General features: G+C 58.6%; 1 protein-coding gene across 1 annotated transcript; it reads left to right on the top strand.

Annotated features, from left to right (window-relative positions):
• Positions 1-4708: 4708 nt before the first annotated feature.
• On the top strand, positions 4709-13188 carry GBGT1 (globoside alpha-1,3-N-acetylgalactosaminyltransferase 1 (FORS blood group)). The gene is given in 8 exon segments (XM_045467412.1): positions 4709-4879; positions 5433-5606; positions 6154-6219; positions 9825-9875; positions 9959-9994; positions 10534-10668; positions 11803-11881; positions 11883-13188. Coding segments are annotated over 7 exon segments (1059 nt in total). The 5' UTR covers positions 4709-4879; positions 5433-5520; the 3' UTR covers positions 12489-13188.
• The last annotated feature ends 376 nt before the right edge of the window (positions 13189-13564 follow it).

Here is a 13564-nt window from a genome sequence, read left to right as displayed (position 1 = left end):
GTTTGCGGAGGAGGTAGACATGATCCAGGAGGTCAGCAGGGCCCATGTGGAGGAAGGTCAGCACTGGAGGGACAGACGGACGTGTCCTGTGCCCCCTCCCAGGGCCCGAGCTGTGACACCCTCTGACCTGACCTGGTGTGGACCCTGCTACTGTGGTTTCCCTCCCTCCCTCCTTCCCTAATTCAGCCAGGGATCTCAGGTGCCTGCCATGTGCCGGGCACTGTGACCTCTTCAGGGAGCACGACCCTCCGGGGTCCCCCACATGGCATCTTCCTTTGCAGGGTCTGAGTCTTCCTGCCCTGTGTCCCCTCTGGCGAGTCTGCGAGGGAGGCCGCTGCACATGTCCCTGCAAGGAAGCACGAGTCCAGAAAGTCCAGACCACCTGCCCCAGGTCCCAGCCTGTGGAGCCTGAACGGCAAGGCGGCCCCAACCCCCACAGTGGATGAGGGAGGCTGGACCTTCGTCCCTCCCCGCCTTCTCCAAAGTGCAAGGCCTTCTCTCCAGCCCAGGGTGAGCCCGCTGGGCACACAGGCCCCTCCGAACATGCCCTCGTTCACATGTGGGTCTGGGCCCCCTGCCCCCCCCTCAGCTCCTCTGCCGGATGCAGGGGGAGCCCTCTCCTCTCCCTGGGTCTGCTCCTGGGGTCCCGGCCTGCTGGTCTCAGAAGAGCTTGCAGATTTGCTCCCCATGACCTCGTGGGTTCAGGGACAGGATGGGGGCTGTGGGTCGAGGCCTGGACTTAGCGAGTGCGGGACGATGGGATTTGGTAAAAGAATGACCCGCAGGTTCAGCTGGACTCCTGTAGACTGAGCCACCAGACTGCATACCCACTGGTCCCCCCTGAGGGCACAGGACAACAAGGAACAGAGGAGCAGAGACCCGGAGGGACAGGCTTGGCCCAGCGCTCACCTGCCCTTACGGTTTTAAACCTCACCTATATGGGGGCGGGCATATGTTGTCCCGACGGCACCTAAGGCAGAAGCCCTGTGTGGCAAACACAGGACAGAGCTGCTCAGGGTGACACCGGGATGAGGTGTGGGCTCCCCGAACGTCCACGGCCCCCTAGAGGCCCGACCCCCAAGCCCAGAAGCACAGCTTGACGAGCCCATGAGGAACCCATCGCTCCTTTTTATAGCAGGGAACACTGAGGTTTTGTCCAAGGTCACCCAGAACGTCGAGGGCAGAGCCCGTGGCAGGTGGCCTGAGACCTGGCATCTGTCCACAGAGACACGTCTCCTGTTGTCGCCCGGTCCCGGTACCGAGGCCCCGCGGGGCGTGACATGGATGTCTGGGTCTACCCTGAGCTTTCCAGAGCCGTCTGCTGGGCTCCCGGGAAAACGCTGGCCCTTGGTCCAGACAGAAGGTTCTGCCCTCCGGTAAGAAAAGGGAGGTGCAGGGGCGCCTGGGTGGCGCAGTCGGTTAAGCATCCGACTTCAGCCAGGTCACGATCTCACGGTCCGTGAGTTCGAGCCCCGCGTCGGGCTCTGGGCTGATGGCTCAGAGCCTGGAGCCTGTTTCTGATTCTGTGTCTCCCTCTCTCTCTGCCCCTCCCCCGTTCATGCTCTGTCTCTCCTGTCCCAAAAATAAAAATTGAAAAAAAAAAAAAAAAAAAAAAAAGAAAAGGGAGGTGCATGCACTCACTGGGCTAGAGGCCCTGCCTCCACCTGCCCTTGGAGATTAAGGTCTGGGGAGCCCTGTCTTCCTGCTCCTTCCAGGGTTCTAAGACATGCTCGACCACAGAGCCCCTCCCTTCTAGGAGCCATTCCCGGGCCTCCTCCGGGATCTCAGGCGGAGGTCACAGCAAGGGATCCAGCGGGAGGATCTGGGTGGTAGGGAGGTTGAGGACGGAGTTTGGAGGCCAGGGCTCCCAGTCCAGCTTGGCCGCTAACCAGAGAAGGATCCCCAGCCATTCCCCCGGGGGTGCCGCCCCATCCCCTTGGTGATGGCAACCCCTCTCCTGGAGTTACCAGTGGGGAGACCGACCACCAGGAAGTTCTTCCTCATCTGCCCGGAAGAGTCGAGACCAAGTTCACGGACAAATCGAGGGGCTTGTTTCCCTACACACCCAGTTGACAGATGGGAAATCTAAGGACAGGCCAAGGGAACGGAGCTTGCTTCTCCGGGGTAGCTCGGGCATAGCCCCTCCACCGCGGGCCTCACTTGGCTTGGTCCTAAGCTGCTGGACGAGCCCGCTGATCCCAGCGAGACCCCATGGCTGTCACCAGAAGTCCTCAGTGAACCCCTCCCTGCTCCAGTCAGCTCCATGCGAGCAGGAACTAGGTTGGCTCATTGCTCTCAGTCCAAGTCCCCAGAACCTTCCCGCAACGTAGTGGACGTTTACCTTCTCTCGAATAAGCAGATGAATTGATATGCGTAAGGTGCTGTCATTGACAGAAACCGCTTCTGTCCTTGTTCCTTTGTGGATGCGCCCATGCCTGCCCTCAGCACCCTGTCTGCTCCCCGCTGTGTGCACGCACCTGGCTCCCAAAAGCGAGCCCCGGACCCCACCCAGGAGGTGGCACGGCCTCTCAGCCACAGCCAGCAAGGGGGAGCGCCGTCCCCATGGCCCTCCTCACCCTAAGAAGACACGTAAGCCATATTCACCAAGGTTTTTAACGATCGTACACACTCACACACTCACACACACACACACGCACACACACACACACACACAGAGCGAAGGGTGGGGGCCCTGGAGGACCCGCACACGTATGTCTCCTGCACCTCCCGCCGCCCCTGTGCTTTTGTGGGTTTGCCCTGGTTCTCTCGGATCCTCCTCCCGGTTCCCTTGAAGGCGTCAGGTCTCCGCCCGAGTCCCTGGGTCACCCACCCACCTCTCCTATTAGGAAGACGTGCAAATGCACACCCTGCCTTTCCTCCCATCTTCCTCTCGCCTCCCAGACTTCGGTCGTCAGATTTGGGAGTCGAGAACACCCCTTGTGTCTTCCCTCACCTGTCCTTCCACCCAGCTCTTCCCAGGCCGGCCCCGAGGCGGTCCTCGGGCTGGATTCGTCTCCTGGGAGGTGGGGGCCTGGGACAGAGGGCAGACGGTGCCGGTGGGGGCAGGAGAGGGCCGTGGCCCACAGGCCAAGTGCTGGCTTGTCTGCCAGGGCCCCCGGGCTGTGTGAGCCCCACCCGGCTCTCCCGTTTCTTACTGGGTGGCAATCTTGTCCTGAATGCGCACCAGGAAAACTGATTGAGGAAAAACCACTCAGGTTCGGAGGGTGGCTTGTGCCTGGCTTCCTGGATGCACAGGGCTGTCCCTGTCCCGACAGTTCACTCTGGTTCTGCTGACAGACTATGGTGATTCCTGAGCCTCAGTCTGGAGGCCCTTAGACTATTTCTGGGCTATGTGTCTTGGCAATACAGTTGCAATAGAATCAGCAAAATATTGTCAAGAATCAGTAAAGCATGCGACTCTTGATGTGAGGGTCTTCACAGCCCCACTTTGAGAAACAACACATGGGCGCCTGGGTGGCTCAGTCGGTTGAGCGTCCGACCTCAGCTCAGGTCATGATCTTGCTGACCGTGAGTTCAAGCCCCGCGTCAGGCTCTCTGCTGACAGCTCGGAGCCTGTTTCAGATACTGTGTGTGTGTGTGTGTGTGTGTGTGTGTGTGTGTCTCCCCCTCCCCCGCTCATGCTCTGTCTCTCTCTCTCTGTCAAAAATAAAAAATAAACATTAAAAAAAAAAAGAAAAAAAAAACAAACAAAGAAAAAAAAACCCACTCAGTCCCAGACCAGGTCCCAGGGAAGCAGTGTTTGCAGCTAAAAATGGAAGCATGACCTTTCTGCGGGCAGTTACCAGCTTCCCCAGTCATGTGCCAGGCTCCTGCGTATTCTGGGACACTAGCCCCACCTGACGGAAACCTGCGGTCGTCAAGGGAAACCCTAAGGACACGGTGACACCTCCAAAGGGCCTGAGAGGCTATGCCCAGGGTCCAGGAAGAGTTACAGCTTCAAGCGGCTTCCTTGTGACCTTGAGCAAACCTGGAACCTCTCTGAGCTGCATGGGTCCTTACTTTCCCCTGCTGTTTCTGTTTCTCCCTTGTTGCTACTCCTTTATTTACCATTAGGGTGCCTTCCTTTTTTGTCCCTCTTTATGACCCCTCCCTCATCCAGGCCTAAGCAAAGGCCTCTCTCCTTTCCAGGCCCTCCAGCCCTTGGTGACACGAAAGAGGGTCCCCATGGGGCTCTAGAGTCTCTGCGGTGAACAAAGGGCAATGGTACCCCAACAAGCCTGGGAGGAAACAATTTCGACTCCTTTTCCAGGGGAGGAAACAGGCTCAGGGAGATTCCGGAACTGGAACCGCACCGGGCGCCCCGAGGCCAGCGTGCCGGCAGCTAGGCCCTGAGCAAAGGGGGAATGCCTAAACCGCGGAATACGCGCACCGTTCAGCTGGTTCTGCCTTCCTGTGATTGTTTCGACGCTGTTCTAAAAACACGATTCTAACTTCTCAGGCCCTCACCCCCACCCCGAGTTCCCGGGTCGGCTCTTCTCGCCCGGAGCTGGGCCCGCTGCGCCAGCGGCTGCCGCCCAGAGGGCCACGGGACGGCAGAGCCCAGGGGACACTCCGCTCCCTAGGACCCGGGGACGGGGGCCGTGGCCTGGGCGGGGGGCAGGGCGCGAGGGGCGGGTGGGCGCGGCTTGCAGGCTGGGCTCGCGGGGCGGGGGCGGGGCAGCGGAGGGGGAGGGGCGCGCGGTTCCCTTCCCCCCGCGGGCCCCGCCCCCAGCCGGAGACCGCTAGCCGGGAAGCCGGCCCTGCCCCAAGGGTCAGCGCCGCGCGGCCACCGGGCATCGCCGGGGCCCTGGCGAGCCGAGTCCCTGCTCTCCCGGCCTCGGTGCGACCCTCCGTCCTCAAGCTGGTCTGGCGGCAAGGGGTGAGTCTACAGCCCTCGGGGACCCGAGCCGCACCCGAGCGCCCCGCGCCCGCAGTGGCCGGCGGAAGTCGGCTGAGCGTCTCGGCCCCAGGCGCGGGGTGCGGACGGCTTTGGCCGAGGAGGACACCGAGACCGGCCGAGGGGGAGTAAAGTGACTTGTCCAAGGGTACCGGGCCATTGAGAGCGGAAGCGCGTTCCCACCGCCCCCTGGAGAGCCCCGGCTCGGCCTCCCGGAGGAGGACACGGCTGCCCCCACCCCACCCCGGGGGCATCACGGCCGCCCCTCTCCGCGCAGCCCCCATCCAGGCCGGCTGTGTCCCCGCCGGGCTGACTCGGGACTCGACTTCCGGTGTCCCCGCTGTTGCCCGCGGGCATCCTTCTCCCAGCCCCGCCCAAGCGCCCTGCCCTTCGCTGCTGCGGGTCCCCTGGCCCGCCGAGGGCGGCGGTTGGGAGGCAGATCCGAGAGCAGCTATCCTAGCTGGAGCCACCCAGGGGAGGGCAGGGCAGCAAGGATGGGGCCGCTCTCCCCTGAATAGGGCGCATTCCTTTGCAGGTGACACGGGTTTTAGGGCCTGCCAGCCCCGGGAGAGGTGGACTGACTCACCGAGGCACGCTCAGTCTCTGCAAGAGCCCGGGCTCAAATGCTGTACCCAGCAATGCGCGGCCACAGACTGGCCCTGGGCCTAGGATTCTGCCTGCTGTTGGGCACTGCCCTCTGCTCGCTGTGGTGAGCGTGCCCCATGCAGCCCACCCCTCACCCCTGACTCCTCCCTTTCTTGGCCTTGCAACCCCCAAACCTTGACCCCTTTATGGATTCCCAGGCCCCATCCACCTCTCTCGGCACACCTGTCCCCCAACCCCAGCCCCAGTAAGGCCAAACTGGTTTTGGCTTCTGGATTTTGCTTTGCACTGGCCTCCTGGCCTTCGCACTTGCTTCTTCCTCTGCCTGGACCATTCTTCTAGCCACGTTAATGAAGCACCCGTGTCCACACCCCAAAATGCACCTCATGTATTCCTTCTCTGAAGCCCCACCACCCCCGCCCCCACTCACCGCCACTCTCTTGTGGGGGGGCGGGGGGGGGGCTGGCATTAAGAACATTCCTTCCCTGGGAAATGAAAGACTGCACCGCAGAAGACCAGGGGGCTTTGACCTCCGAGGTCAGCCAGACCCAAGGAGTGGGGGGATCCCCAGATGCTCTCCACTGCAGGCCTCCACTCCCTTAACGTGCATCAAGCGTGTGCACAGTCAACAGGTGGGTGTTTTTCCTTCCCAGGATGTATTTTGAGAACTGGCTGCGGGTCTCCTATGTTCCCTATTATCTCCCCTGCCCAGAGATCTTGTAAGTATGGGGCTGGAAGAATTTGGGGCCCTGTGGGCTGTCTGGAGTGGAGGCAGTGGGAGAGTTTTACGGTCAGTTTGCAGATTATTAGTTCCTAAGCTCATGATTCCGATCAGTTTGAGAAGTATTTGGGTAATTTATGGGCTGCCACAAATATGGAATAAAATTCCTATTTCAGTCCTCCAGTGTCTTTGAGCGCCCCCTCCATGGTTTGACCTTGATCCTGCCACACGGCTCTGAGCCTCACTTGCTTCATCTGTGAAATGGGCTGATAGAGGTGTCGCTCCTGGCCGTCTGGAGCATGCAGTGTGAGGACGTCTGTATAGCCTCCTGTAGCAGGTGGCACGTAGGAGGTGCTCAGGAAACAGTGCTCTTAGGACCTGACCTTTTGGCTAAATTTTGTGTTCAGTGAGGATTCAAGGAACAAATGAACATGTGACCAGTCTTCCCCCACATAAGGAACCTGATGCTTTGACAGTTTAGAGTGGAAAAACAGGTTGGCACAGTCTCAAGGGGGTGTCTTCATGATAGTTAAAGGGATGTTTAAAATCCGGATCCTAGACTGCTTGCTAATTAACAATAGGCGGGTTTTGCGGTTAGAAACACAGAGTATGGAAAATTAGGAAGCTAGAAAGCAGAAAAGACAAAAACAAAACGCTCTTGTGTCCTACGGGTCTGAGTTATACTTTGCCTCCAAAGTTCCTTGTCAACTTGTTGGCTGCTCTGCCTTCCAACTGAACAGACGGTGCCTCTTACTTGGTTCTAAAAGCAGAAAGCCTGCTTGCTGTTGAAAAGAGCTGTGATTGGGGCGCCCGGGGGCCTCGGTTAGTCTTGGTTTCGGCTTCGGTCATGATCTCGTGGTTCGTGAGTTCGAGCCTGGCGTCAGGCTCTGTGCTGACAGTGCGGAGCCTGCTCGGGATTCTCTTTCTCTCTCTGTCTCTGTCTCTGCAACCTTCCCCACTCACGCGCTCTCTCTCAAAAATAAATATATAAATGTTAAAAAAAAAAAAAAAAAAGCTATGATCATAATGTTTTTTGCAATTTTTATCCTGTTTTCCCAGAATTGGCATATGTGTACTCTTCATGGCCACCATCATTTTACCGCCCCCAGGAACTGGGTCCTAATTCTTGAACCCCTCCCCCTCTCCCTCCAACAACCGGGGCGGGTATTTTCGTTGTGTCCAATTCCCCAGTGTCCTAAATTAGTTTATAATGAGCAGCTTTGGATATAAAGCTTTTTCCATATCAAAAATCCTCTCATGGGGTGCGTGGGTGGCTCAGTCGGTTGAGCGTATGACTCTTGAATTTCGGTTCGGGTCATGATCTCACGGTTCATGAGTTTGAGCCCCGTGCCGGGCTCTGCGCTAACAGCACGGAGGCTGCTTGGGATTCTCTCTCTCCCTCTCACTGCCCCTCCCCTGCTCGCGTGTGTTTTCTCTCTCTCAAAATAAATCAAATACACGTTAAAACATTTTTCTAGATTAAAAACAACAATAAAAATCCTTTCATTGGTACGTTCCCTCCCTGGGCCAGAGGCCATGGAGAGAGTCTCGGTCCATCTTGTCTGTTGCTTTCCAAAAGGACCACGGTACAACCACACGCTTACAGTGTCACCTTCACTGAGATGCCTCTCGCGGGCCTGTGCTGGGAGGAGCACTAGGTGTTGCAAAAAGCAAAAAGCAAAGCACCCTGCTGGTTCGAGAGACCGGGAATGCTAGCTGTTGGGTTTCAGTTTCATTTCCTCGATTCCTACCGAGGGCCTCGTTTCTCCCACCCGCCTCCCACGAGCTGGACTTCCTCTTCCCCTGATGCACCTGCTCCACTGGCCTCTCCCCTTGGTCCGTCTGCGGCTTCTCTAAGCATCACCCTTGGCCAAAAGCATTCGCTACGTTTTTTCCCTTCCAGCTCGTCTATCGTTGGGTTCGACTTGGCTCTTTTTTTTTTTAATGGATCGAAGGTGGAGATTTTGGTTGGTGTTAAATGGTCACCCTGCTTTTCATCTGGATATCTTCACTTTTAGTTTTCCTACCTTCCAGTGTGAAAACATGAAGCTGATTTTTTTTCTTCGCTCTGGCTCACGTGTGGCTTCGGTATTCTTACGACTGACCGTGCTCTTTAAGGCGGCTGGAGCCTAGCTGGGCTTGGAGGCGGGGTGGGGGTCCAACCGCCAGGGCTGTGGGCCCTTTTCCTGTTCACTTCCCGCCTTCCCAGAACGCCGTCACTTTCTGAGCAGGGACCTGAAGCATGCTTGTCTGCGGGCACAGGCGGCCAATTTGATGGACTAACTTCTAAAAACTGTTGATTCAAGAGGTCAAAGTAATCACAGAAAGACAACTGTGACAGGATTCCACTTGTAAGAGATCTCCAGAACAGTCAGAGCTCTCGAATAATGGTTACCAGGGCCCGGGCAGATGGGGCAGAGGGGAGTCGGTGTTGAAAGGGGACACGGTTTGGGTTGGGGAAGATGAGAAAGTTCTGGAGATGGATGGTGGGGACGGCTGCACAGTAGTGCGAATGTGCCTAATGCCCCTGAAGGGCACGCTTAACAATGGTTAAAGTAGTAAATCTTTGTTTTGTACATTTTACCACCAAAAACAAACAAACAAAAAAAGCAGAGACTAAAAATTGGAAGGAAAGCTCAAGGAGGCTTAAGCTATCCTCTCAAATATGCCATATTGAAAATTCTCGGGGCTCTTGGGGGGGCTCAGTCGGTTAAGTGTCTGACTCTGGATTTCAGCTCAGGTCTTGATCTCACAGTTTGTGGGATCAAGGACCGTGTCCAGCTCTGTGCTGATAGCCTGGAGCCTGCTTGGGATTCTGACTCTCTCTCTCTCTCTCTCTCTCCCTACCCCCCCACCAGCTCATGCATGCTCTCCCTCTCTCAAAAATAAGTAGATAAACATTTAAAAAACAAAAAGAAAATTCTTTAGCGAGTGACAGTCACCGTCCCCTCAGGGGGTCTGCCCCTTACAGCCAACCTCAGGCGTCTTCAGGAGCTGATCCACTCCAGAGGTCCTCAGGCAGGGGTTTGCCTGCAGCTCTCAGGGTGAAGGATGGCTACCCATTTTACAGATGAGGAAAAGTGGGGGCATCAGTCAGGGTTCCACTAAAGAAACAGAGCGGAGGCGGGAGGGAGAAAGATTGACCCACTAGGCTAAGCCAGTCTGGACTCCGTGGAGCAGGCTGGACCCCGGGAGTGGACACTGACCGAATCTCATCACGGAAACCTCAGCTCTGTTCTTAACGCCTTTCACCTGGTTGTACCAACCCCATCCAGGCCACGTGGAATATCTTTTTTCTTTTAATGTTTTATTTATTTTTGAGAGAGCACAAGCGGGGTTGTGGCAGGGAGAGGGGGACAGAGGATCCTAAGCAGGCTCCATGCTGACAGCAGCGAGCCCGACGTGGGGCTCGAACTCACAAACTGCGAGACCATGACCTGAGCCGAAGGTGGACGTTGAACCAAGGGAGCCACCCAGGCGCCCTGGGATAATCTTTACCTAAGGGCAGCGGGTGGTTGGTTATTCTCCACTCCGTCCTTCCCGCACCGAATACGTTTGTCCCCAGCCCTGGCACTAACAGCTCTCTCTGTCCTCTGCCACCAGCAACATGAAACTGCAGTATAAGGGGGAGAAGCCATTTCAGCCTGTGACACAGTAAGCAGACCGTCATTTCCCCCTTTGTGGCCCCGGGGGGTTGGGGGCTGCCTCCCCTCACCGCTGGCCCTTTTTGGTCACAGGTCACTATACCCTCAGCCCAAGCTTCTGGAGCAAAGGTAGGTGTTGGGCAGGGCCTGGGGATGGGGAGATCTGGTGTGGGGAGGGAGGCTGGGGTGGGCAGAAGTCTGATTTATAAGTTGGGGTGGTGGGGGTATCAGGTGGCCCTGGGGTCCAGCCCGGTTCTGCCACTGGCTGTGTGACCTTGGGCAGGTTACTCAACAGCTCTGGGCTTCTTTCTATGCAAGTGGCTAATAAGAGCCACCTCCTAGCAGCTTGGAGGACTGGATGATGGGACGGTGTTTGCAGAAGCACAGCTGCATAGCAGGTGCCCAGTCTACACCCCTCATGTATTCGGCACTTAGCAGGCACCTGAGATGCCAGACCCCCTTAGACACTCGGTGTGCATTAACTCCCGGTCCTCTCAACCGTGCTGGGAAGGAACTGTTCCTAACCCCGCCTTCCACATGAGGATAGTGAGGCTCAGAGACAGGGATGAAGCTGCCCAAGGTCACACAGCATAGGAGGCCGGGCCGGGGAGAGGCTGAGGCTTTCACAGGGAAAGGGCCTCCGTGCCCACGGCCTCCCCCACTGCCAGGCCTGCAGAGCTGCTGACTCTCACGCCCTGGTTGGCGCCCATTGTCTCGGAGGGAACCTTCAACCCCGAGCTGCTGCAACACATCTACCAGCCGCTGAACTTGACCATCGGGCTCACAGTGTTTGCCGTGGGCAAGTGAGTAGCGGGCCGGGTGGGTGGTTCTCACTGAGCCACGGGAGCTGCTGGTCTGGGAAGAGACAGGACCTGGACACAGGACCCTGCCTGGACGGCAGGGACACCCTGAACCAGGCACCGTGTGTGTGTGTGGGGGGGGGGGGGAAGATAGGGGGTAGAGGGTGATGATGGGAGGGCTTCCTGGAAGAGGGGATCTGGCCCTGGCATGGAAGCGGGGAGCCAGCCCCGGTGACGGAGCAGCAGGAGACTTTGTGACAACACACCCTTGCCTCCTTACCCCTCTCTGCTTCCCCTGAGCGGTCCGGGCAGGTAGGAAGGAACAGAATCCCTCAAGACCATCACATAACTGGGGGTCCATGGTCAGGCTACAGGCAGGTCAAGGCCTGCCCTCAGGGCCCTCTCCCCTCTCCCACTCTGGGCCTCCCTCCTGTTTTCCTCTTCTGTCCCTCACCCCACCTGGCCTTTCCTTTAGGGGATACCACCTGACAGCTTCCCCCCCGGGGCTCTCGCTGGGACTCCTGAGAGAGAAACCAGTGGGGCCCCAGTACCTAAAGTGCTGGGTGGGGTGGGGTGGGGGGGCATGTCAGGTGACCCTCTGGTCCAATCAGCTTCGACCTGGGGGGTGCGGCCCTGTGGGTTCCTCCAGCTGGGACCTCAAGAGCCCCAAGCCCCCAGCACCACTCACCTGGCCTTGAGGCAGCACATACGGGCCATGTGATCGAGTTTGCGGATTTTAGGAATCCTCGTGAGGTATCATTCCTACGAGGCTGTAAGAGGCTGGTGCTGCAGGGCGCCCGGGGGGCTCGGTCGGTTGAGCATCCGACTCTTGATTTCAGCGCCGGTCATGATCCCCGGGTCGTGGGATTGAGCCCCACATGGGGCTCCATGCTGAGTGTGGAGCCTGCTTAAGATTCTCCCTCCCTCCCTCTCTCTCTCTCTCTCTCTAAGATAAAAAAAAAAAAAAATTAAAGAGGTTGACACTGCAGTCGTGGGGCTTTGACAGAGAAGGGCCCCGAGGGTCACACCTGCATGGCTTCTCAAGGTGGGGAGCTGGGAGGTGGACCCCAAGCCCCACGCCCTGCACAGGCAGCGGCCCCGTGGGGCCGGGGAGGATGACGGGGTTCTTCCTGCCAGGTACACCCGCTTCGTCCAGCATTTCCTGGAGTCGGCCGAGCAGTTCTTTATGCAGGGTCACCGGGTGCACTACTATGTTTTTTACCGACGACCCCGCAGCCATTCCTCGGGTCCCGCTGGGCCCCGGCCGCCTCCTCAGCATCGTCCTCATCCAGAGGCACCCGCGCTGGGAGGAGATCTCCACGCGCCGGATGGAGGCCATCAGCCGGCACATCGCCGAGAGGGCGCACCGGGAGGTGGACTACATTTTCTGCCTCGACGTGGACATGGTGTTCCGGAACCCGTGGGGCCCTGAGACCCTGGGGGACCTGGTGGCAGCCATTCACCCGGGCTACTATGCTGTGCCCCGCCAGCAGTTTCCCTACGAGCGCAGGCATGCTTCCACCGCCTTTGTGGCAGACAACGAGGGGGACTTCTATTATGGTGGGGCGGTCTTTGGGGGGCGGGTGGCCAGGGTGTACGAGTTTACTAGAGGCTGCCACATGGCCATCCTGGCGGACAAGGCCAATGGCATCATGGCCGCCTGGCAGGAGGAGAGCCACCTGAACCGTCGTTTCATCTCCTACAAGCCCTCCAGAGTGCTGTCCCCTGAGTACCTCTGGGATGACAGGAAGCCCCAGCCACCGAGCCTGAAGCTGATCCGCTTTTCTACGCTGGACAAGGACAGCAGCTGGCTGAGGAGCTGATGGCTGAGCCAGGATGCTGTGCATGGGGACCCCAAGCCCTGCAGCCAGCTCACCCCGGCAGAGCGCCCGGCTCGTCCCCAGCAAGCACCCCGCTCGCCCCCGGCGGAGCACCCCAGCTTGTCCCAGCAGAGCACCCTTTACCAGTGCCCCCCTTCTCAGGCCTCAGGTGAGATCCATCTGGTCCTGCCTACCTCAAGTCTATTAGCAGAAGTTCACCTGGAAAATGGATGTGGAAGGGCCTTTTGTAAACTGTGAAGGGCTGCGCCCACCTGAGCGGAACACCAAGATCACACGGCAGCGTGGCCCGAGAATGGTCAGGTGGGAAGAGGTGAAGAAGACAGAGCCGCAGGCCTGGCCCAGCAGACGTGCCTTCGGGGCAGCCCTACTCAGTGCCTGAAACCCCGCCTCTGCCCCACTTCTGTTGCCTATTTGCCCCTAAAGTTGCACTTCTCAGACCCCGGTGTGAAAGGCATCCAGACGCCTCTTCTCTGGCTGTAGGGGTCCCGGGTGCTGGGACGTCCCCCAGCCACACAGCGCCAACCCCTCGCTCGGCCCTGGAGTGAGTCTTTGCAACAGAACGGGCCTGGCCCTCTCTGGCCTTGAGTCTAGCCCGCACCCCACGGCGGACCACACTCTCTGGCACCGGCCCCACCTTTGTAAGGGGGTTTGGGCAGTTTTTAATAAAGGTGACGTGCACGAAGTCCTCACCGGGGTGTTTTCACCTACACATCCGAGCGTCTGCGCGGCCAGCCACCGGGGATCCAGGCAGCCTGTGGGGGTGGAGGAGGGAGGGTCCGGTCTTCTAGAAAGCCTGCATTACAGTGGCCGCTGCAGCAGACGAGATTCTGTTCCCGTTCTCCTGGGAGAGGGGTGAGGTGAGAGCGAGCCATACCCTCCGACCACGAGGGGGGCAGAGCTCATCAGCTGGACACCACGGTGGCCTCTCAGCCCCTGATGCATGGCCCCTGATGTCGGCCCTCTGCCGGCACCTCCTGACCCTGGGGCAGCCTCAGCGCTGTGAGGCCACCTGCAGGTGTCGGGCTCCACAGCTATGGTGCAGGCCCAGGATTAGTGGG

The sequence above is a fragment of the Leopardus geoffroyi genome, chromosome D4 (assembly GCF_018350155.1).
Source record: "Leopardus geoffroyi isolate Oge1 chromosome D4, O.geoffroyi_Oge1_pat1.0, whole genome shotgun sequence".
Taxonomy (NCBI): domain Eukaryota; kingdom Metazoa; phylum Chordata; class Mammalia; order Carnivora; family Felidae; genus Leopardus; species Leopardus geoffroyi.
Note: the sequence above shows the minus strand (reverse complement) of the source record. Positions and strands in the feature narration are given on the sequence as shown.